The sequence below is a fragment of the Moschus berezovskii genome, chromosome 22, assembly GCF_049115385.1.
Source record: "Moschus berezovskii isolate FMDL1 chromosome 22, NW_MosBer_1.0, whole genome shotgun sequence".
NCBI classification, from domain to species: domain Eukaryota; kingdom Metazoa; phylum Chordata; class Mammalia; order Artiodactyla; family Moschidae; genus Moschus; species Moschus berezovskii.
The window spans coordinates 10,315,498-10,336,779 of record NC_142481.1 but is presented as its reverse complement, the minus strand read 5'-3'; the positions used below and the strand labels follow the sequence as shown (position 1 = coordinate 10,336,779).

General features: G+C 49.1%; 1 protein-coding gene across 1 annotated transcript in view; it reads right to left on the bottom strand.

The window, feature by feature from the left end:
* NOVA2 (NOVA alternative splicing regulator 2) overlaps nucleotides 1-6,553 on the bottom strand; it is a 33,050-nt gene extending 26,497 nt beyond the window's left edge. The window contains exon 1 of the mRNA XM_055411819.2: nucleotides 5,867-6,553. Within this exon, the coding sequence (XP_055267794.2) occupies nucleotides 5,867-6,122 (256 nt within the window). The 5' untranslated portion in view covers nucleotides 6,123-6,553. The remainder of the gene's footprint in view (nucleotides 1-5,866) is intronic.
* Nucleotides 6,554-21,282: the final 14,729 nt, after the last annotated feature.

Sequence of the window (21,282 nt, the reverse complement as noted above, 5' to 3'; positions counted from 1 at the left end):
ACTGTCATTCATTCAATGCTAATCCGTGGAGTACTTAGGATGGTCTCAGGCACGTAGACCACTTTAGAAACGTCAGGTATCAAGAGATCCTTATCACAGTCATCATTTTTACTATTACCTATTTCATGGGCGAAGCTCTAATCACAGTGTCTGAAGCACACTAAGTGCTCTATCAATGCGGAAATGAGCCTCAGAGGTTTGGGGTTTTGTTAGGAAATAGGAGGATGGGGGGACGCCACTTCCTTCATCACCTCTCCCCAGGCTTCTGCCTGCTTTTTGGAGGAGGAACGTGTTCTCATTGATAAGAAACCAGGCTCTGCTTCCACTCGCCCTCCAGCATCTACCTCTCTGCCTGAATTGTTGCCTCCCTCTGCACTATCATTTCCTTGCTTTTTCTCTCCCTCCCTTCTTTCTCCCTCCCTCCCGCCAACAAATCCTTCCTGAGCATCCACTACGTGCCAGGCCTTGTTTTAGATCCTGGGGACATAGCAGAGAACAAGACAGACAGTCCATGCCTTTTAAGTCCATTCCCTCTTAAGATGTAAATGCATCTATTTAAAGAGGACATTGAAAAAAATCATTGCTAATAAGAGTTTGAAGGACTGGTTACATTTTTTTCCTCCCAAAGCACATTCATCTAAACCCAAAATGATTCCCCCAAAAAAGTCCGTCCATGGAATCTCCGCTTAAACCACCTTGTGGGTGCCTGGTGGAACCTATATCAAACTAGTGGAAGTTTGGAGGCCCCTCCTCAAGAGGTCAGGGTCCTACAGAGAGTGACCAGCCGAGACCTCCCATCTGTAGAAGCTCAGAATTCTAAGGTCCTGGAGTCCCCATGGTAGCCCACAGTCTGCTCAAGTGCTCTTCAGATTCTTCTCCATTTCCCATAGTGGGAAGCTCACCTCCTCCAGGAAGGAGCCAGGCTTCTATCTGCCAGCCTGCCTCGAAGCAAAGGGCAGACACGTGACGTCAGCCAAAACTGGAAGCCCCTGGACCTCACATATCCCATCGTTTGAACAATCAAGGTTCTGCCTGTGAAAAAGTTCTTTCTACTGAAGCAAAATGCCAGAACTTTCCACCCACCCACCTTTCCCCCACTCCCTTAAGCTTTTCCCTTGGGGTCCAGCTAGTTGCTCCCGCTACACAGGACAGCAACTAAAGATGCCAATTTCAGCTCTCCTGGTTCCTCTCTGCTGCAGTTTCAATATTTCCACCTTGGGATCGGGCTGTCTTTCCTTCTTCTAGTCATTCTGGGTTTCTGGTCTCCTCCACTCCCACATCCCTGATCCTCAGCAAAGCTTATAAAGGCTTCCAACAAGGAACCAATACTCCTCTACCTCCATAAATAATGTTGACTTACCCGAGATTTGGGGTGCTATGTATGGGAAGAGTGGCTCTCTCTTTTTTTTTTTTTGGCTGTGTTGTATGGCTTGTAGGATCTTAGTTCCCTGACCAGGGATTGAACCCACACCCTTGGCAGTGAAAGCACAGAGTCCTAACCACTGGACCAACAGGGAATTCCCAAGAGTGGCAATTTTTACTCAGCATTGACGCTGAAAGATGGCTTGGATGTAGGAGAGGGGGCTGTTCACGACACAGGTAGGATAGAAGTGAATGTGGCAGAGGTGGGGTTTTTGGTGACCTATGTTTTGGGGGAACCAAAGTAGGGGTGTTGTACTCATGGTATTACCTGCTCTTGTGTGTGGGTAGGGGTGGAAGCATTGATGTGTTCTGTGGAGGTACGAGGCTAGGGTGGCATGCTGCTATTGTCCTTGGGAGTGTGTGGGGATGCTGGTGGTGGAAAAGATGCCGGGGGTGTGGTCGGTACCACTGAGGAGGGGCGGGACCTTGGTGGCTGATGTCTTTCTGTGAATGATGGTGCTGCCTGTCCTTGCGAGAGATATAATACAACCAAGACATGCTTCTGAAGGGATGAGATGCCAAGAGGTGCGATGCTGTCTTTGAGCTGTGACGCTCTCTCTGACAGAGAGATGGATGGGGTGTTATTTCCTTTGGGCACATTACCAGTGGATGGTGAATCAGGAACGTGACATTCTCCATAGCAATAATAATAATAACGATGGCTATTGTTTATTGAGAGCATACTATCTGCCAGACCTGATACTGTGTATCAGGCATCTTGCTGGATTCACACAATCTCACTGAACCCACACGACAGCCTGGAGTGGTAGAGGTGGATATTACGGTTCCCATTTTCCAGATGAGGAGACTGAGGCTCGGAGCAGTGAAAGAATGTGCCCAAGGGTCACATACCAAGCACGTGACAGTGACGAGATGAACCCCGGAGGCTCTCACTCTAGGGCTAGTAACCTTGATGATAACCATGTTCAAGATCGAGGATCTCAGGAGCAAGGCCTGGCTGGTGTCAGCTATGATTGGGGTGTGAGGTCTGTGTGCATGTGTATGGGGGAGGTGATGTTTCTGTATATGTGGGGGCGACAGAGATGGGAACACAGTTCGGTGTATAGGGGGCTGTCCAGTGGCACCCTGAGAATTATCATCTGTGGGACTTCTCTGGTGGTCCAGTGGTTAGGATTCTGTGCTTTCACTGCTGGGCCCTGAGTTCAATCCCTGGTTAGGGAACTAAGATCCCACATGCCTCATGGTATGGCCAAAAAAAGTGTTATCGTCTGTACTCAAGGGGGACACTCTTTGTTATTGTATCACCAGACCGGGACTATGTTTCTCTGATGAATTCCCAACTGGAGTCTCCACTCAGCCTCTTCGTTCAAGCCTGCCTGTCCTGAGTGCCTCGCCCCGCTCCCAACGACGTCTGCCTGCCAGTCACAGTGCCCAGAAGCCGCTTTTAACAGCCACCATCTCCTCTGCAAGCCCCTAAGGTGGCCCCGTGGGCAGGAGTTCAGTCTGCTGGGACTTACTGCGAAAGTTTCTTACCCCCTGAGCCTCAGTTTCCTCGACTGAAAATGGGGTTCACTATAGTGTCTACTCATGCAAAGGAGCCAGCCTCCCGAGTTCAAATCCTGGCTCTGCCTCTTATTCACTAACTAACCTTGGGCAAGTTAATTAACCTCTCTGTGCCTCAATGTGTCACCTATAAGATGGGTAACAGAATAGAACTGTAAGGATTATTAAACGATTGGTGGGTGCCAAGTGTTTTCCATAATACTTCTGATGTACTGTGGCACCATAAATGTCATTGTTACAAATTTATTATTATTATTATCATCACATCATAGAGTGTTGGGAGAATTAAATGAAATACTGCATGTAAGGTATTAAGCAATAAAATTGGTAGCTACTATCATCATTCTGATTATTTTTATTTCCCCATTTGGCAGATGGTGACACTGAAGCTCAGAAAAGGAGTGAGGTTGACCCAGCATCCCACAGACATGAAAGCATTATTGGAAGGAGCCCTCAATTTTCAGATGAAAGGTCCTGGACACTTGCCCAGCTCTGCCCCTGAGTGTTTCTGTAAATGGAGGACTATCTTTTCATATCTCCTGGCCTCAGTTTCCCCTGGGCCAACAGACGGGAGGTGGACGAGTTGGGAGGACAGGGTCCCTAAGGGTTCACCCTAGTTTCCCCCCTGCTGGAGGAGGCAGGATGCACGGGCGGGTTGAGCACATGGAAACTGGGCAGCCCAGGGTTGGAGAGATCCCAGTTCCCCCACTTATGAGCTGTGTGACTTCAGGCAAGTGGCTTCGTTTCGCTGAGCCTCAGTTTTCCTCATCTGAAAAAGCAGCTCAAATCATCTCCCCCGAGGACTGTATCGGGAGATTACCCCATGTTTCAGAGCCTGAGTCGTAGTAGGTGCCAAACACTAGGACTTCACCGTCTTTGGCAGCATCACTGTTAAATGGTGCTGTTTAGCTCTGACTGCTCAGATTTTGAACATCTCAGCCCCTTTAAGAGAAGACAGGGATGAGATCTCTTCCCTCTCCCCAGCAGGGGTGGGGCTGGACCACTGGACTGGGCTCAGGACTGACCGCCTGGTTCCCCTGACCCTCTCCAGGACTGGGAATGGCAGTGAGGCAGGAAGGAGGCAAGGAAGTGGCCGGGACACATTCATGAGTGTGCTGGGGGTGGGGGAGCAGGAAGAAGGACAGGAAACTCCCTCCTACCCCTCCCCCAACTTCCCTTTCCTCCAATTTCTGCTGGACACCCTCAAAGGCAGCCAGGGGTTCCCCAATTCCTATCTCACCTGGACAGGGGTGGCAGGGGGCTGGGATGGGAGGAAGAGATTCAGCTCCCCGTCATCCGAGGAGAGGAGGTGGGAGGTCCCCACCGCACCCACTAGAAGAGTTGTGCTCTGCCCCAGGCCACCCCTTTCCCATCCGGAGGAAGAGGCCAGAGGAAGCGTTAAGATTTTGGCCAAGGTGACCGCTGGGAGGGGCATGTCTGCTCTGGGGTCTCCCTCCTTCCAAAAGCTAATGGGCTGGGCTCTCTGAGTCCCCTGACAAACCCTACCCCACGGGCAGACAGACACCTAGAGCTCCCAGCTCGGCTTTTATTCTCTGGACCGCATACCTCTCCACACACACACTGTGAGGGTCCCTCTTGTCTTCTACACACACCCCTTCTGTGTTGTCAAACATTCAGCCATCACACACATTCTCCCTTGTCATACGCACAGAGAATCATCCCCACGCCAACCATTTCACACACAAGCCCGTGTTACACATATATACACATGCGGGTGTCACACACAGACCTTCCCTTTTCACACCCCTCGGGTATCACAGGCACACGTTCCTGCTCCCTGTCATACGGGCCCCCATCCTTCCCTCTTGTTACACACCCTCGTGAATTTCACCCAGCCTCTCCCCCATCACCCACCCACCTTCCCTTCTTGCACACACCCCCTCTGATGTCACCGTTGCACACCTCCATGTGTCACACCCAGCCACAGCCTCTCTGGAGTCACACCCACACTCTTTTCTTGTCATAGACCCTCACCAGCTCCTCCTGGTCCCACCCCACCCGGGACACGCCTGTGTCACACACTGAACTGCCTTCTTCTCATCCACACGGCCTCTCATGGCTCATACCCAGAGCCGGCCCATTCAGCAGCCCACACACACCCCCTTGCATGTCACACAGACCCTCTCACTCATGTGTCACACTGCCACAGTCCCCTCTGGGGTGACATGCACACACTTGTCACACATACCCCTCCGAGGGTCTCAAACATGAAGCCCAGCCCCTTTCATCTCTTACACACACACACACCCTTCTTCCTGTCATATCCATGATCCCTAATGTCACACATCCAGGCCTCACAGGGCTCACACGTATACACACGAACCCACACACGCACCTGTCCCAACCACACATTCTCTCACTGAGCTTTCCACACCCACCCTTTCCCCCATGTCACCCAACACACCCACCCAGGTTGTCCCCAGCACAATCCCGCCCGTGGCCCACACATGCCTCCCTCGGGCGCAACCCTGGCTCAGGACATCCCCAGGGAGGCTCCGGGTCCACAGGCCTCCTCAGCTCCTTCCCCTCCCCCCGCCACGACACGCCAGCTCGGGAACACCCCTGCCCCGAAACGGTCACATCACACACCCCTCAAGGACACAGAGACACCCGCTCGGAGGGACCCACGCCCCCCATCCTTTGCGCGCCCCCAAGGACACTTACCACCCCCTCCCCCTCAGCCCCTCTCATCGCAGACAAAGCTCCCGGGCCCCGGGCCCGCGGCGAGAGGGGGAAGGGGGCCGGTTCCCTCCCCAACTCCCCTCTCCTTTCCCCAGTCTAGGGAGGGGCGCCCTTCTCCTCCCCTGAGCCCTTGCACCTGCCATTTGCGGGGGAGGACGGTGGAGAAAGGCGAGGCCCCCTGCCCGCTCCCCCACGCCGAACCGCAGCCCTTTCTCACCTCCCGTGTTGCTGCGCTTGGTGCAGACCACCTCGGGGGGCGTTTCGAGGGGCCTCTTGCGGGAATCCGGGGCCTCGGGCTCCATGGGGGGGGCCTGGGGCGGCGGCTGCTGCTGCTGCGGCGGCTGCGGCGGCGACGGCGGCGGCTGCTGGGGAGGCTGGGGCTGCGGCGGCGGCGGCGGCGGGGGCGGCGGCGGCTGCGGGGCCGCGGAGGCCGTGAAGAGGCCGTGCACCGCGCCGGCGGCCATCATCCTCATGGTGGGGGGGGCGGGGGGACGGGGGAGGGGGAGGGGAGGGGATGTGGGAGGGGGAGGGGGCGGCGGCGGCGGGATGGGGGAGGGGGAACCCCGGAGAGGGGAGGAGGGAGGGAGCTGGTTCTGGGGGGCTGACAGAGCCCGGAGAGCGGATGTGAGCGGGACGGGAGGGAAAAGGGGGTCTCGGAGAGGGCCCAGAGAGAACTGAGGGGTGGGGTCTTGTCGCAAGATCACAGAGGCCGGGGACTGGCCACGCCACTGGAGGGGACGGGACCCCCTTCTTTGCTCCTCGGGCAGAGGGCCGAGCCCCCCAGACCCTGTCCGGGGCGGGGGGCCGGAGGAACGGGGCCGGAGGTAGGAGGCGGAGGCGGCCGCTAGTGGGGACCCGGGGGGCGGCGAGCGCGGGCGGCAGCGGCGGCTGGGCTGGCGGTGGTTGCTGGCCCGAGCATCTTCTTCCCGGAGACTCCCACAGCGCCCTGGCCCCTCCCACCGGCGCAAGGTCACGCCCATGCAGGTCAGGGCCACGCCCTCCGGCGCCCCATTGGTTTGCCCTTGAAGCCTGGACCACGCCCCCTGGGTTGACCACGCCCCTCACCGCAGGCACAAGAGGGACCAGGCTACATACAGTAAGGACCCTGAGCTCCTCCACACGTTCACCACCCCTCGCCGTAATGAGCGTTTATTGAGCACTTACCATGTGCCAGGTCCGGGTCTCAGTAAGCACGTCACAAACATTTAACCTTACAGCAACCCACTCTGTGAGGTATTCCTGTTATCTCCATTTTACTGATGAGGAAACTGAGCCTCAGTCACCGGACATCACTTGGTCGCGATAAGAAAGCCTGCTTCACATGTCTCCCACCCCTGACAGCTGTGAAATTGTTGCTCAAATCTTTCTTCTCTCACTTGAAGAATCAGCAAAGTTACTACAGGGGCTCAGGGAATTGAGTCAATGGACACTTGACTCAAAACATGGAGCGCTGATCCTAGCACCCAACTGACAATCAGTTCAATCGGTAAGGTTCAAACAAACCTTACAAATGCCAGGCACTGTCCCAAACACTGGGATACAACAGGAAACGAAACAGTTTTGATCCTTAAAGAATAAGTATTACTATACATGGCATTAAGAAAACCTGATTTTCAGATGACAAGATGGAGGCCCGGGAACTTGGAGTGTGTCTTGTCCAAGGGCACAGAGGTAGATAGAGGGAAAACTGGGATTAAAGCATAGGACAAGCTTAATTTCAGAGCCCAAATTCACTGTAAGTAGGGGGCCCTTCCTGAGAATGGATCATTGCTAATATTCGATTTTGTCTGATACATGAATTTTCTTCTCCCTGGATTTCTGGTCTCCAACTATTCTTTTTCCTCCCTACATCAGCCAGAGGCGAGATTTGGCTCAGAGGGGGTTTGAATGGGGGTAACTGTGGCAGCTGGGGGCTCCCTCCTTCTGCTCTGTCCTACTCCTATTCCTCCTTTGCCATGCTCTCAGGTCCCCAGGATGGGGTGGGGAAGGTAGCAGATGGCCTGGGGTGGATGGGGTGGCCGCCCATCTGTCCCCTCCCCCTGCATTGTCCCCAGAGCTCAGGGGGATGGGAGGGGGTCGTGGTCCACTGCAGTCTGGATCCTCCCCTTCCATCTTCTTGGAGGGAGCTGAGGAGCTGGTTGCCATGGAGACAAAGAAGAGGCAGGGGGATGCAGGGAGATACTGGGGTCAGGCAGAGATACACACCTTCGACCCTCCAGGCCACATATACTCACATCACACAGGTATATATACCCCAACATCCATGGAGTCAGAAGTGAAGTTCCCCCCAACACAGAGTCACACGGGGCCCCCCTGCAGACACACAGGTGCACACTCAACAGTTTGACACAGGCACACTCTGATATATGAAGACTCACAGGAAATAGGTGTACACACACTGACACACAGATGCCCATATACATAATGTGCATTCACTCATGTGGACCCAAAGCCATACCACAGGCTCTCATGCACAAAAAGATACATATTTAATATCTGAGTGTGTCCCAGGTGCCCCTCTCCAGAGCCAAAACAACTCCACACTTGGCCACACACACACGGAGAAGTTATAAGTATATGATCAAAACCACAAGACGTACACAGCCTATGTTACATAAGGCATACACGTTAGTGACATGTGATATACAGACTGACAAACAGACTCAATTATGTTTTCCACACTAATTGGGGAATCACACACATTTAGATTCATATTCCATGTAGACTAAAGCACAAAATGCACGGGACTTCACAGTCTACTCAGCGACACTCGTAACACACACGGAGTTCTATGTGCTGCTCAGCCCCCACCCTCAAGTCATGCCTGCAGTCCTAGCTCCACACCGCACCTCCCCACAAGCCCTCCCGTTTGGACACACACAACAGCACGGTCGGTCACGCACTCACACTCACACACAAACACAAACCTCCTCCTAGATATTTTTAAACCCAGGCTAGTTCTGCTGCTATGGCAACCGCCCCAAACCCATCGCCATAGCAACCTAACGTCAGCTTTCCAAGCACCAAATCCTGGGGGATTGCGGGGGCCCCAATCAGAGGCCAGTGCAGGGGGTTGTTGCACCCTCTGCCATCATCCGTGCCACCCCGGTAACCTCACCTTAGACCCTTTAGGGAAGCACTCATCCTAGGCTGTAGAAGGAGGGCTATAAGCCTCCGGGACGGAGTTGCAGGCGAGGGCAGATCTCAACTAGCTTTGCCCTCCTGCCCCATCAGAGCTTTATGGAAGGGCTCATGGGACAAAGGTCAACCTGGGCTGGACACACACAAGCCTGGCTTTGAAACCTGGCTCAGCCATTTACCTGCTGTGTGGCCTGGGCATGTCTTTACCCTCTCTGAGTCTCCTGTTCCTTAATTTGGAAAATGTTCTTGCTGCTGATGCTTACATCCTGAAGGACTATTCTGACTTAGTGGTTAGGAGCTCAGGCAAATTTGCATCCACATTCTGACTCTCCCACTTCCTAGCTGTTCTAACTCAGGCAAGAACCTCCTCTTCTCTGCGACAAAGTTGGGGGGCAGATAGCAGTCCAATTACACAGGGCAGTTGGGAAGATTCCCAATCAAGGTGTGTGGCCACTGATCTAAGAACTTTGCACAAATCCCAACGTATTAAGCATGGCTTCATGGGTAAGTATTATTATCATTCCTATTTTGCAGAAAAGGAAATTGAGGCTCAGCGAGCTTGCCTGGGATCACACAGCTATAAAGTTTTGAAGCAGGTAATTTGAAGCCAGACAGTCAAAGATGCTTCATTAGCCATTTATCTCTCCTGACTTGAAAAGAGTGGATTATTGGAAATGCTTTCTAGCCTCAGTTTTCTAACCTGAAAAATGGGGCTTCAAACAGTACGGCTGGATGGGGTGTTGAAGAATTTGACGGGCTCTGTTCTTCGGGTTGGTGGGGAAGAGACTGGGGGGGCAGGGTAAGAGGGCAAGTGGGCAGGCTCAAGAGGGAGGTTGGCTGGGACCCGAGCCCTGCTCTCCTTCTTCCCAGCCTGGGGACCTCAGACTTGAGCATTCTCCAGTATGAGCCTCAGTCTCACTGTCGGTCAACTGGGAGTCTTAACAGTGCTCCTAGTGTGGCTCAGAGTCCAAGACGAAAGCAGGTAAAATCACTTGGCATGGGTCCCAGCGAAGAGAGAAATCTAAGCCGATATTAACTTCATCCATCCAGTCTGCGCATGGGATTTATGAGAGGCGGTCTGTGTAATGCAGGGTTTGGCAAAATATTTTGACCCACAGTAAGAAACACATTTCCATCATGATTCCAATGCATAGAACATTGAGACAAAAGTTTCTTGAGATCATACTTCTCCTGTACCTTCATCCATACTATGTCTATACCATGTGCCCAGACTCTGATCCATTCTAGACTATTGAAAAATGTTGGTTGATTCCACGGTCTGCTCACTGTATGAAAACCCCTGGTGGGGAGGTTACAAGGTGGAATCCTGGAGTCGCTGGAGGATTTTAAGCAGGGGAGTAACACGGGAATTAAAAGGGCAATGGAGGGGAAGGGGCCGGCCTGGAGTCTGTTTGCACCAAACAGACCCTAGAGAGGAGGGGTTTTTGCCTGAATGCCAGTAGGGGCAGGGGAGGTGGAGGGGTGTGATCTCCTTGCAGGGACACAGGCCAAGTGATTTTACCTGTTTTGGCCTTGGTCTCTCGGCCACACCGGGAGCACTGTCAGGGTACATAGAATAGTTAACGTGGTGGATTGAACTCAGTGTATTGTGCTTATGAGCATCAAACCTAAAGGCAAATCTTCACTCAGTCCATCCAACAAAGAAATTTTTGAGCGCTTACTACATGTTGGACATTGTTCTAGGCGCCGAGAAGGGGCAGTGAATGAAACAGATACCAATTCCACAAGCTAATGTTCCAGGGAGGCAGAGGATAAAACACAAAAGAAGTAACATATAGTCTGTTGGATGATGGTAAGTGCCATGGAGAAAAATAACACCAAGGAGGGATGAGGGATTGGGGTGCAGGGGATGGGAGGGAGGCTGAAGTTTTGTTTTTTCTTTTGAATGAGCCAAGCAGCTTGTGGGATCTTAGTTCTCTGACCAGGGACTGAACCCTGGGCCCTTGTCAGTGAAAGGGCAGAGTCCGAACCCTGAGACTGCCAGGGAATTCTCTACAATTTTAAATTGAGTGATAAGGAAGATCTTACCAAGGAGGTGACCTCGGAGCAGGAGAGGAAGGAGGTGAGGCAGCGAGCCATGTGGGTCTCTGGAGGAAGAGAGGGCGCAAAGGCCCTGAGGCTGGAGTATACCTGGCCTGTTGGAGGAAGGAGGAGGCTCCCAGGGAATTTAGAGGAGAGTTGGGGAGGGGATAGCAGGAGGGGTCAAGGCAGAGAGGAGTTAGAAAAGAAACACACTGTGTCTGCCTTGAGGGCCATTGTAAAGACTTGGCTTTGACTTCGAGTGAGATGGGCACCGTGGGAGGATTTGGAGGAAGGATTTGAGTCAATTTACAGGTTTTTTAAAAATTAATACTAGCAATGACTTTCTTTTTCTTTCTTTTTTTTTTTTTTTAATTATTTATTTGGCTGTGCAGTGTCTTAGTTCCAGCATGTGAACTCAACTGCAGCTTGTGGGATCTAGTTCCCTGACCAGGGATCAAACCCGGGCCCCTTGCATTGGAAGCACAGAGTCTTAGCCACTGAACACCTGGGGAGGTCCCTGAGTTAGGTTTTATCACAAGCTCTTTCTGGCTGTACGTGAAGAACACTATGTGGGGGGCTGGGGTAGCAGCAAGGAGCCCAGGGAGGAGATGATGGTGACCATCCAGGTGAGAGGTGCTGATGGCTGGACCAGGGCGGTAGAGAGCAGCGCAGCTGGGGAGACATCGCTGGAGTCCTGGTTCTCCTGTGTGACTTTTGGCTGATCGTTACACCTCTCCAGAACCTCTGTTTCCCACTTTACGGATGGGAGTGATAATAAAGCACCCAACTCTCAGGGCTCCTGTCTGGTCTCTGTGTGATAGAGTGTGGACAGCCGTTGGCACGGCACCACAAACATGGCCTGCCATTGTCACTGACATTATCTGCCTGGTTCCCAGACCAGGGAGTGTCTGTGTCCTGTCCAGTGGAGCAAGGATGGGCTTGGGGAGGCAGGATGAAGAGAGGAGGTCTGATCTTGTGGGATGTTGTGTTTACCTGAGTCAGAGAGTCTTAGAGCAAAAATTCTTATGCTGAGAGAGATTTGAAGGTCTGGGAGCCCACGGTGAGTTGGAGGCTGAGCCAGGGCTAGAGTCCATCCCCACCTGTGTTCCCCGTCCTGGGTGCCTCTCTGGTGATCACGCCTTCTGACCACATCTCTACCTCCCCCTCCGCCCCAGCCTCAACACTTTCCTGGGACTTCCTACTGCCTCTGGGATAAATTCCAAACTCTCCCAGTCTCTCGGGCCAAAAACCTTGCATTCGCCCTTGGTGTCCCCTCTTTCCCTCATACCCACATCCAATCTGTCAGCAAACCCTGGCTGTGGCACCTTTAGATTTCAAATCTGACCTCCGTCTCGCTGCCACTATCAACACGACCAAGGTCCACGTCCCCGTCTGGGTTCTCACAGGGAGCCCCTGTCCCGAGCTCCTCACTTCTGCCCATCCTTGCCTCTCCTTTTGACAGCAACTGGAGCCAACCTTTAAAAAGGCAAGTCAGGGACTTCCCTGGGAGGCCGGTGGTTAAGACTCCGAGCTTCCACTTTAGGAGGTGCAGGTTCGATCCCTGGTCTGGGAACTAAGATGCCATGTGCCGCGCACCCAAAATTAAAGGCAAATCAGATCACACACTGTGTTGTATACAAGAGAAATAAAACTGGGGTCTCTGTAAGAACACTGAGGAGTAATATAGAATTCTTGCCTTAAGCTTGGTGGAGGAAGGCGAAGTTTTCTGTGCCATCTCTCCACCTGCTGTGGATAGGGAAACCGAGTCATTGAGAAGTGAAGTCACTTGCCGCAGAGCTGGGAATTGAACCCTAGCAGCCTGGCTGCTGAAGTCACCCCCACCCCACTACGGCTTCACTTTATTATACTATTTCTCTTCCTCACGAGTCCTTCTCTTCTCAGTCAAATTTTCTAGGTACACTTCCACCCCCTCCATCACCTCTCCCCTCCCTGGGAACATCTACGCTTCTTGAGCTTAGAACCACAAGTGCGAAGGCTGAAGCTGATTTCTGCACAATCATCTTTGGTGGGATTTAATTTTAGTCATTTCCCCTCCTTGGTCTTCCTCCTCCTGTAAGCACCCACTCTAGTGTGCTTAATTTTTGGCCTCCAATCTTTCTTCTATCCTTTTAAAAAGATACCTATGTATCCTTAAGGTCAGATGTGTTTTAAATTTGCAAAATATCACTGAGTGATGAGCCTCATTATCTTTCTTTTCTGAGAGCTCTCAATGTGGCCGTGCTTATTTCCAGCTTCTGAGGAGTGAGTCTTTTTTTTTTATTAACAATATTTTTTTTTGGCTGTGCAGCATGTGGGATCTTAGGTCCCTCACCAGGGATGGAACCCCCATTCCCTTGCACTGGAAGCATGGAATCTTAACCACTGCACCACCAGAGAAGTCCCAGGAATGAGTCTTACAGACTCTGAAGGGGCTCTCTGGGTTCAAGCCCCAGCCCAGGAGCCCACTAGCTGAATGACCTGGGGCGAGTTACGAACCTCTCTGTGCTTTGGTTTCTCTACCTGTAAAATGGGGGTTGTTAAATCGTGGTGGGCTTCCTTGGTGACTCAGACGGTAAAGAATCCATCTGCAATACGGGAGACCTGGATTTGATCCCTGGGTTGGGAAAATCCCCTGGAGGAGGGCATGGCAATCCACTCCAGTATTCTCGCCTGGAGAATCCCCATGGACAGAGGAGCCTGGTGGGCTATTGTCCATGGGGTTGCAAAGAGTCAGACATGACTGAGCGACTATGCACAAATCATGGTACTTTTCTCATTAGATTGTTGCAAGCTGACATCTTAAAGCATTACTAGGAACGGCATGAATGTCAACTTCTACCTCTTTTTATGGGCTATCCCAGGATATAGTTTATATTCTACTTAAAAAAATTATTTTATTGAATTATAAATGATTTACACTCCACTGCTTGAGACTTCCTTGGTGGCTCAGATGGTAAAGAATCTGCCTGCAATGTGGGAGACCCAGTTTCGATCCCTGGGTTGGGAAGATCCCCTGGAGAAGGTAATGGCAACCTGCTCCAGTATTCTTGCCTGGGAAATCCCATGGACAGAGGAGCCTGACAGGCTATAGTCCAAGGTGTCACAAAAAGTCAGACATGACTGAGTGACTGACACTCTTGAAACTTAATGATGGGACATGAAATTCTTTCCAACTCTTTGCTACCTAAACTCCACTCAAGGCTCATACTCATATCCACCTCATTTGGACGGCAGGGAAATCAGATTGTCATTCTCAGATTCATTTTCTCAAAGTATTGCCAGATTATTCTCTAGAAAGGATACACCTATTAATACTTCAGTGCCCAATGACTTGTTCTTCCACATACTTCTCCAGAGCTTGGCGTTCTTAGACTGTCTTATTTTCAATCTAATGGATTTGAAAGTATTGCTTTATGTACTTCCTTATGTAGATCAGTTAAGCTTCTCTGGGTTGCTTTAGTCTTCATCTCCACCTAGAATAACTACAAACTGTGTCTGTGTATATATATCTTTGAGTATTAACACTTTAAGATTTTAGCCCTGTCACAGTAAACAAGGCAGCATAATAGTACCCCCTGGGACTTCCCTGGTGGTCTACGGGCTAAGACTCTGAGCTTCCAATGCAGGTTGTGCAGCTTGGATCCCTGGTGAGGGAACTGGGATCCCACATACCACACAGCATGGCCAAAAAGAATAAGAATAGTACCTCCTTTCTGGCATCATTAAGAGGATTCAGGGTGATGATAATAGCCACTCCTTATTATGTGTTAACTACATAGCACTGTGCTCAGGGTTTTACCTGCAGTAACTCATGTATTCCTCACAAAAACACTACAAGATGCATGCTCCTGATATCGCTCTCATCTTACAGATGAGAAAACTGACAAACAGAGAAACTGACTAGAAGGAGCAGAGCTGAAGGACCAGGCAGACACGCTCATTCACCACCTCATTGCCTCTGAATGAGTGGATGCAGAAAAGACACCGAGGGCTTAATGAAGGCTCTGAGTTATCACAGCTGGAATCATCACACAGGACAGTCCAGAGGGGGTTGCGGGATGTTTGCTAATTGCCTTGGCAAATTGGATAATGGATCCAGCTTTTGGGACATTTTTCAAGTATAGTAATAATAGCATCTCGCATAAAAAAAAAATCATGTTAGAGTGTGTGAAACTTGAAAGAGACTCACATGGACCTCTGTTCCCCATTTGTAAAGGGATAAAGTTGGACAAAATCCTGATCCCTCTTCTTTTCACAGCCCCTCAGTTTTCCAAAATCAAAGCACTTACAAGATCACAGATGCCTTCCTTTCCAGCACTCACCAGGTACTAGCTCTTGTCTCCAGCTTTTATGTGAATGAAATCGGCAGGCAATTCTCACCTAACTCTTGTTCTCATCTTCCGTGTATTTGCACCTGCTGAACATGGCTGGACAAAAACACAGACTTCGATGAATCTGGATTTACTGTAATTTCCTCCCTGGAAGCCCTGCTCATGTCCACTCACTCTCCCACAGTCCTGGAAGCATATTTCATATATTCTCCTCCCTCCTTCAATCTCAACCATGTCCTCCCTGGCATCACTCTCACCCTTGACCCTGTTCCTGTTTTAAATCTATCAGAAGAGAATTTCTGCATATTCCCAGCAACCGTGTTGCAGCTACCAGCACCAGCGACCCTGTTCTCTGCCTTCCTTTCTGCTAAGGCTGGGAAACCCTCCTTGCCAAGAACACTTCATGTGTGCACTACATCCCATCCCCTCTTGCTACTGCTGCTGCTGCTAAGTCACATCAGTTGTGTCTGACTCTGTGCGACCACATAGAGAGCAGCCCCCCAGGCTCCTGTCCCTGGGATTTCCCAGGCAAGAGTACTGGAGTGGGTTGCCATTGCTTTCTCCACCTCTTGCTACTCAGGGCTGTAAATCAAGCAATTCTTTCCTCTCCTACATCATCAATTCTCCCTTCTCTTCTGGATCATCTCATTGGCATAAAAGCATGCTCTAACACAGACAAGCTTTTTAAACCCTGTCCAGCTACAGCTCCAATGGTCTGCTGCCTTTTACAACAAAAACACCCTCCAAAAAAGTTATCTGTACCAATGTCTCCAATTCCTTTTCTCCAATCCTTGAATCATTCCAGTTAGGGTCTGGCTCCACCACTTGGCCAGATCAGCTCTTGAGGTTACCAGGAACCTCTCTGTGATTCAACCTGATAGTTTAGTGACCCGCCTGCATATTACTTGAGCCTTCTTGTGGACAGCCACACCCTCTTCCTAGGTTTATTTTCTTCCCTTGACTTCTAGGACACCCCACTTTCATGAATTCCCTCCTAGCTCAGTGGCTGCTCCTTTTCAGACTCCTCTGTTGTTTCTTCCTCATCTTTGGGGTCTTTAAACATTGCAGGGTCTTGGGGGCTCAGTCCTTGGTTCTGTTCTTTTTTCTTTCCATTTACTCCTTTGGGGATGGCTTCCCATATTCATTCATCCATCCATCCATCTATTGATTATCTATTTAACAACTGTCTGTCTTTCATCTGTCTATATTTCTATCTAATATTTATCCTATTTAGCTATTGATCATCGATCAACTATCTACCTATACTATCTATTGATCATCTATCAACTATCTGTCTGTATCTATCCTGTTTATCTATTCTATTCTATCTATCTATTTAGGTTAGATCTCATCCTTGAATTCAGACATCTATTCAGCTACCCTCTCAACACTTTCACTTGGAAATCTATTAGGTACCTCAACACATATAAAGCCAAACCCCCGATCCCCATTCGCCCCCTGCCTCCCCCACCTGCTATTCATCTCATCTCAATAAATGGGAACTTCATCTTGGCAGCTTTCCACTCAAAAACCTTGCAATCATTTCTGACTCCTCTTTCTCTCTCTCCCAACAGCCAATCCATCATCAAATTCTGTCAGCTCTACCTTTAGAATAGATGCAGATTCTAACCACGTCTTTCCACCTCCACAGCTACCACCCTCGGAAAAGCCACCTCTCATGTGAATGATTTTTTGGTAATGTTTTGCTTAAAAATTGTTAAAAACTGTTTTATTGAGATGAAAGCCACATACCATTAAATTAACCACTTAAAAAGGCACAGACAAGAGGCTTTTCATACATTTACAGTGTGGTGAAAGCATCATCTCTATTTAGTTTCAAAACATTTTCATCATCCCCCAAAGAGACCTCACGCCCATTAAAGTGATTCCCCATTCCCACCCCTACGCCCCAGCCCCAGTCCCTGCCTCCATTAGTCTGCTTTCCGTCTCTATGGATATGCCTGCTCTGGATGCTTCCTGTGAATGGAATCATGCAATATGTGACCCTTTGTGTCTGACTTCTTTCACTCAGCACAATGTATTCAGGGTTCATCCATGTTTGTAGCACGGATCCGTACCCCATTCCTTTACACTGCTGAATAATATTCTACTGTATGGACAGACCACATTTTCTTTATCTTTCATCTACTGATACACATTTGGATTGTTGCCACCTTTTGGTTATCATGAATGATACAGCTATGAAGACTCATGTAAAGTATCTGAACACAAGTTTTCAATTCTCTTCAATATATATACCTAGGAGTGGAATTATTGGGTCGCCTGAGAATTCTATGTTTAACTTTATGTAGAACCACCAACAGGTTTTCCACAGGTTGTACCATTTTATCTCATTGGAATTATTTGAACAGACTATTCTCTCTTTTTAAAAAATATTTACTTATTTATTTGGCTGTGCTGAGTCTTAGTTGTGAAACACAGGATTTTTTTTTTTCAGCTGTGGCACGAGAATTCTTAGTTGCAGCATGAGAACTCTTAGCTGTGGCATGCGGGATCTAGTTCCCCTGAGCAGGGATTGAACCCGGGTCCCCTGCATTGGGAGCAGGAGCACAGAGTCTTAGTCACTGGACCATTAGGCAAGTCCCTTAACAGCCTATTCTTAACACAGTGAGACCACTCAAGATGTGAGTAAAGTTATGCCCCTGCTGCCCTCTACCTTCCACAGATCCCTTCTCACTCTGAGCCAAACCCAAAGACCTCACAATGACTTTTAAGACCCTGCACCACTCGGTTTCTGGCTCCCTCCCCGACATCGTGGACTCCGTTCCCACTCACTCAGTATTGACCTCCTCACTGCTCTAAATGCATCAGGCATGCTCTCGACCTCAGGGCTGTTGCACTCACTGTTCCTTTTCCTTGAATGCTCTACCTCTGGCCCACAAGCATGGCTCCTACACTTACTTCGGGTCTCTGGTCTCAGCCAGCTTCTCGGAGATAACTTTTCCGACCATTCTGCCCACTTTACTCTGCTTTTTCTTTTTCTCCATAGCACTTTTCACCAGCTAACATTTATTTACTTGTATATTTTTAAAGAGACAGACACATCTTTCTCTTTTTTTCTTTGCAAGTTTTAAAAAATATTATTTATTATTTATTTTAACTTTAGGCCACCTGTGGCATGTGAGATCTTAGTTACCTGATTAGGGATCAAACCCTCACTCCCTGCATTGGAAGGCGAAGTCTTAGCTACTGGACCACTGGGGAAGTCCCTATTTGTATTTTATAAACATATTTATATAAATAAATATTTATTATATTTTATTTTATTTATATGTTTTCTTTTCACTAGGGCATAGGCTTTTTCTGTCTGTTCACTGAGGTTCCTACTCTCAGCACATAGTGCCTGGATTATAGAAAAGTGCCCCAAACACAGCAGGTGCTCAGTAAACGGCGGACGAATGGATGAATGAGTGAACGCATTGAACTCCATTATAGATGAAGCCAACGAAGCTCAGGAAAGATGCATGGCTTATGGGTAGTCCCAAGATGGTAAGATGAAGTCTTGAGATTTTTCTCTTTTTTTCATACACTTTGGGATTCTAATCCAGGTCTTTCTGACTTCAACACTCTCAAGTTCACTGGACTGTCTAGTGAACCTTATGTCTGGGCATCACGATAACCCAAAATGTTATTTTTTAGCAATACTCAGTCTACAGGTGGGAAAACTCACACCCAGCGACGAAGGGGCCCTCACAAGCAGTTGGTGGCTGTGTCAAGATTAGCTATGATGCTTCAGGGCAGGATTTCTGGCACTAGCCTCTGGCACACAATGAATATTCAATTTAATAGATGCATGATGACTGGTATTAAGAGTGGATTTATCATAAAGCTCACATAAGCTTCAGGGCCCTTGTTTTGCATAGGCCTTTCCATGGCTCCAGTAAGGTGTCCCTGCGGTCTGACGTTTCTGAAAACTTTGCAAAAGGAAGATATTTAAAGTGTAGTTGGTTAAGAGACTTTCCTGATAGTCCAGGGGCTTCCTTGGTGGCTCAGTGGTAAAGAACCTGCCTGCCGATGCAAGAGCCATGGATTTGATCCCTGGGTAGGGAAGATCCCCTGGAGAAGGAAATGGCAACCCACTCCAGTATTCTTGCCTGGGAAATCCTATGGGCAGAGGGGCCTGGACAGAGGACTACAGTCCATGGGGTCACAAAGAGTCAGACATGACTCAAAGACTAAACCACAACTGGTGGTCCAGTGGTTAAGATTTCATGCTTTCGATGCAGGGGGCCCGGGTTTGATCCCTGGTCAGGGAACTAGATCCCAAATGTTGCAATGAATATTACTTGTGCCACAACTGAAGACCCTGCATGCTACAGCTAAGGGGCAGCCAAAATAAATAAATAAAAATTTTTTAAAAATGCAATTGGTTAAGATGACTGACTTCTCCCTGTTCTGTGTCCCTGTGTGGCATTTCTCTATCATGCATGGTGCTGGAGTCACCTTGGTTACTGATGAGATCTAGGTGAGGGGAAGTTGAGTTGAAGGTACTTTTAGGTTGGGTTCTATGGGATATTTTGATATTGTTTGTAGATGTGCGTGCATGCTAAGTCGCTTCACTCATATGACTCTTTGCGATCCTATGGGCTGTAGCTCTCCAGGCTCCTCCGTCCACGGAATTCTCCAGGCGAGAATCCCTGATCCAGTCTCCTGCATTAGCAGACAGGTTCTTTAATCACTAGTGCCACCTGGGAAACCCATAGTTTATAGACACTTTGAGCTATATTTGAATTACCTAACCAAGTGTCTTTGGTTAGGTAATTGTCCCGGTGTCTTGAATGGCTTCCAGAATGATCGTATTGTCCAAGGTGCTAACTCACAAGGTACAAGGCCAGTTTGTTGTTGTATGAATGGTCCTCAAATGATCTACTCCAGAAGCACCTGCATAATGAAAGTGAATCAGGAATTAAAAGGACTGAGCCAGAAGTTAACACATAGAAACATTTTCCAAAATGTGTAGCTAAGATGAGTAGAAAATGAAGTTGGCTCAGTTATGTCCGACTCTTTGCGACCCCATGGACTGTAGCCTACCAGGCTTCTCCATCCATGGGATTTTCCAGGCAAGAGTACCAGAGTGGGTTGCCATTTCCTTCTCCAGAGGATCTTCCCAACTCAGGGACCGAACCCAGGTGTCCCGCATTACAGGCAGACGCTTTACCCTCTGAACCACAAACTTCATGAAACTTTCCCCAAATTTCCAAAATACTTAGATGAATCACCAATACCGTCTGTCTTGTGAACGTTTTCTAAATGATAATGACTAAAAAAAAGTTCCATCAAGTATGCTAGAGGAAAGATAATTTACTTTTCTCTCTCTCTGTAGATGAGAATATTATGAGGTAAGGATATTATGAAATAGGGACATGCAGCCAAAAAAGTAGGAAACATAACCACAGAGGTGTGTCAGGCAGTAAATTAATAAAAAACATATTATCTTCTGGGATTTTGCAATGTTTGTGGTATTTGCCAGCTCTTTTAAATATGTAATATGTTATTATTTCACATTCTAAGTAAATTTTCATATCCATACCGAATTTTGTGTTAGCGATTTTGTATTCCTTTTCTTAAAGAACGCTCTCGTCCCTTACTCCCCTATCAAATTCTGTAAGCTATATCTACCCTGTTGATAACTCTTAAACCAAAATAGGGATAGTTTTCAAGCTGTGTGATCTCGGGCCAGTGGCTGTACCTCTCTGAACCTATTTCCTTAGTGACAAGATGGTAATTATAATAACTCCCACAGTGCAGGTTTTTTGCTAACTTTAAATAAGCCAAGGTCTGCAAACTGCTAAGTGCAGGCTTCGAACACACTGACCGACGATAAACCTCAACCAGTCTTCACGCTAGGAACATTCCCGTAGCATCTTAACCCGCGACGAAGACCTCCCTCTGCGCATGCGCAGACACTTTCTCGCCCCGCCCATGTGGGCGTGGCCGGCTCTGCCGCAGGGGTTTGTGGGCGGAGTCAAATAGCTACTTCCGGGATTTCCTCCCTCTCCGAGGAACAACCTTCTTTCTATGATTGGCAGTAGTTTCCAGCCAATAGTGATTGGAGAGGAGACTGACGACCCGACCCATTTCGGAACTTCTCTTCCGA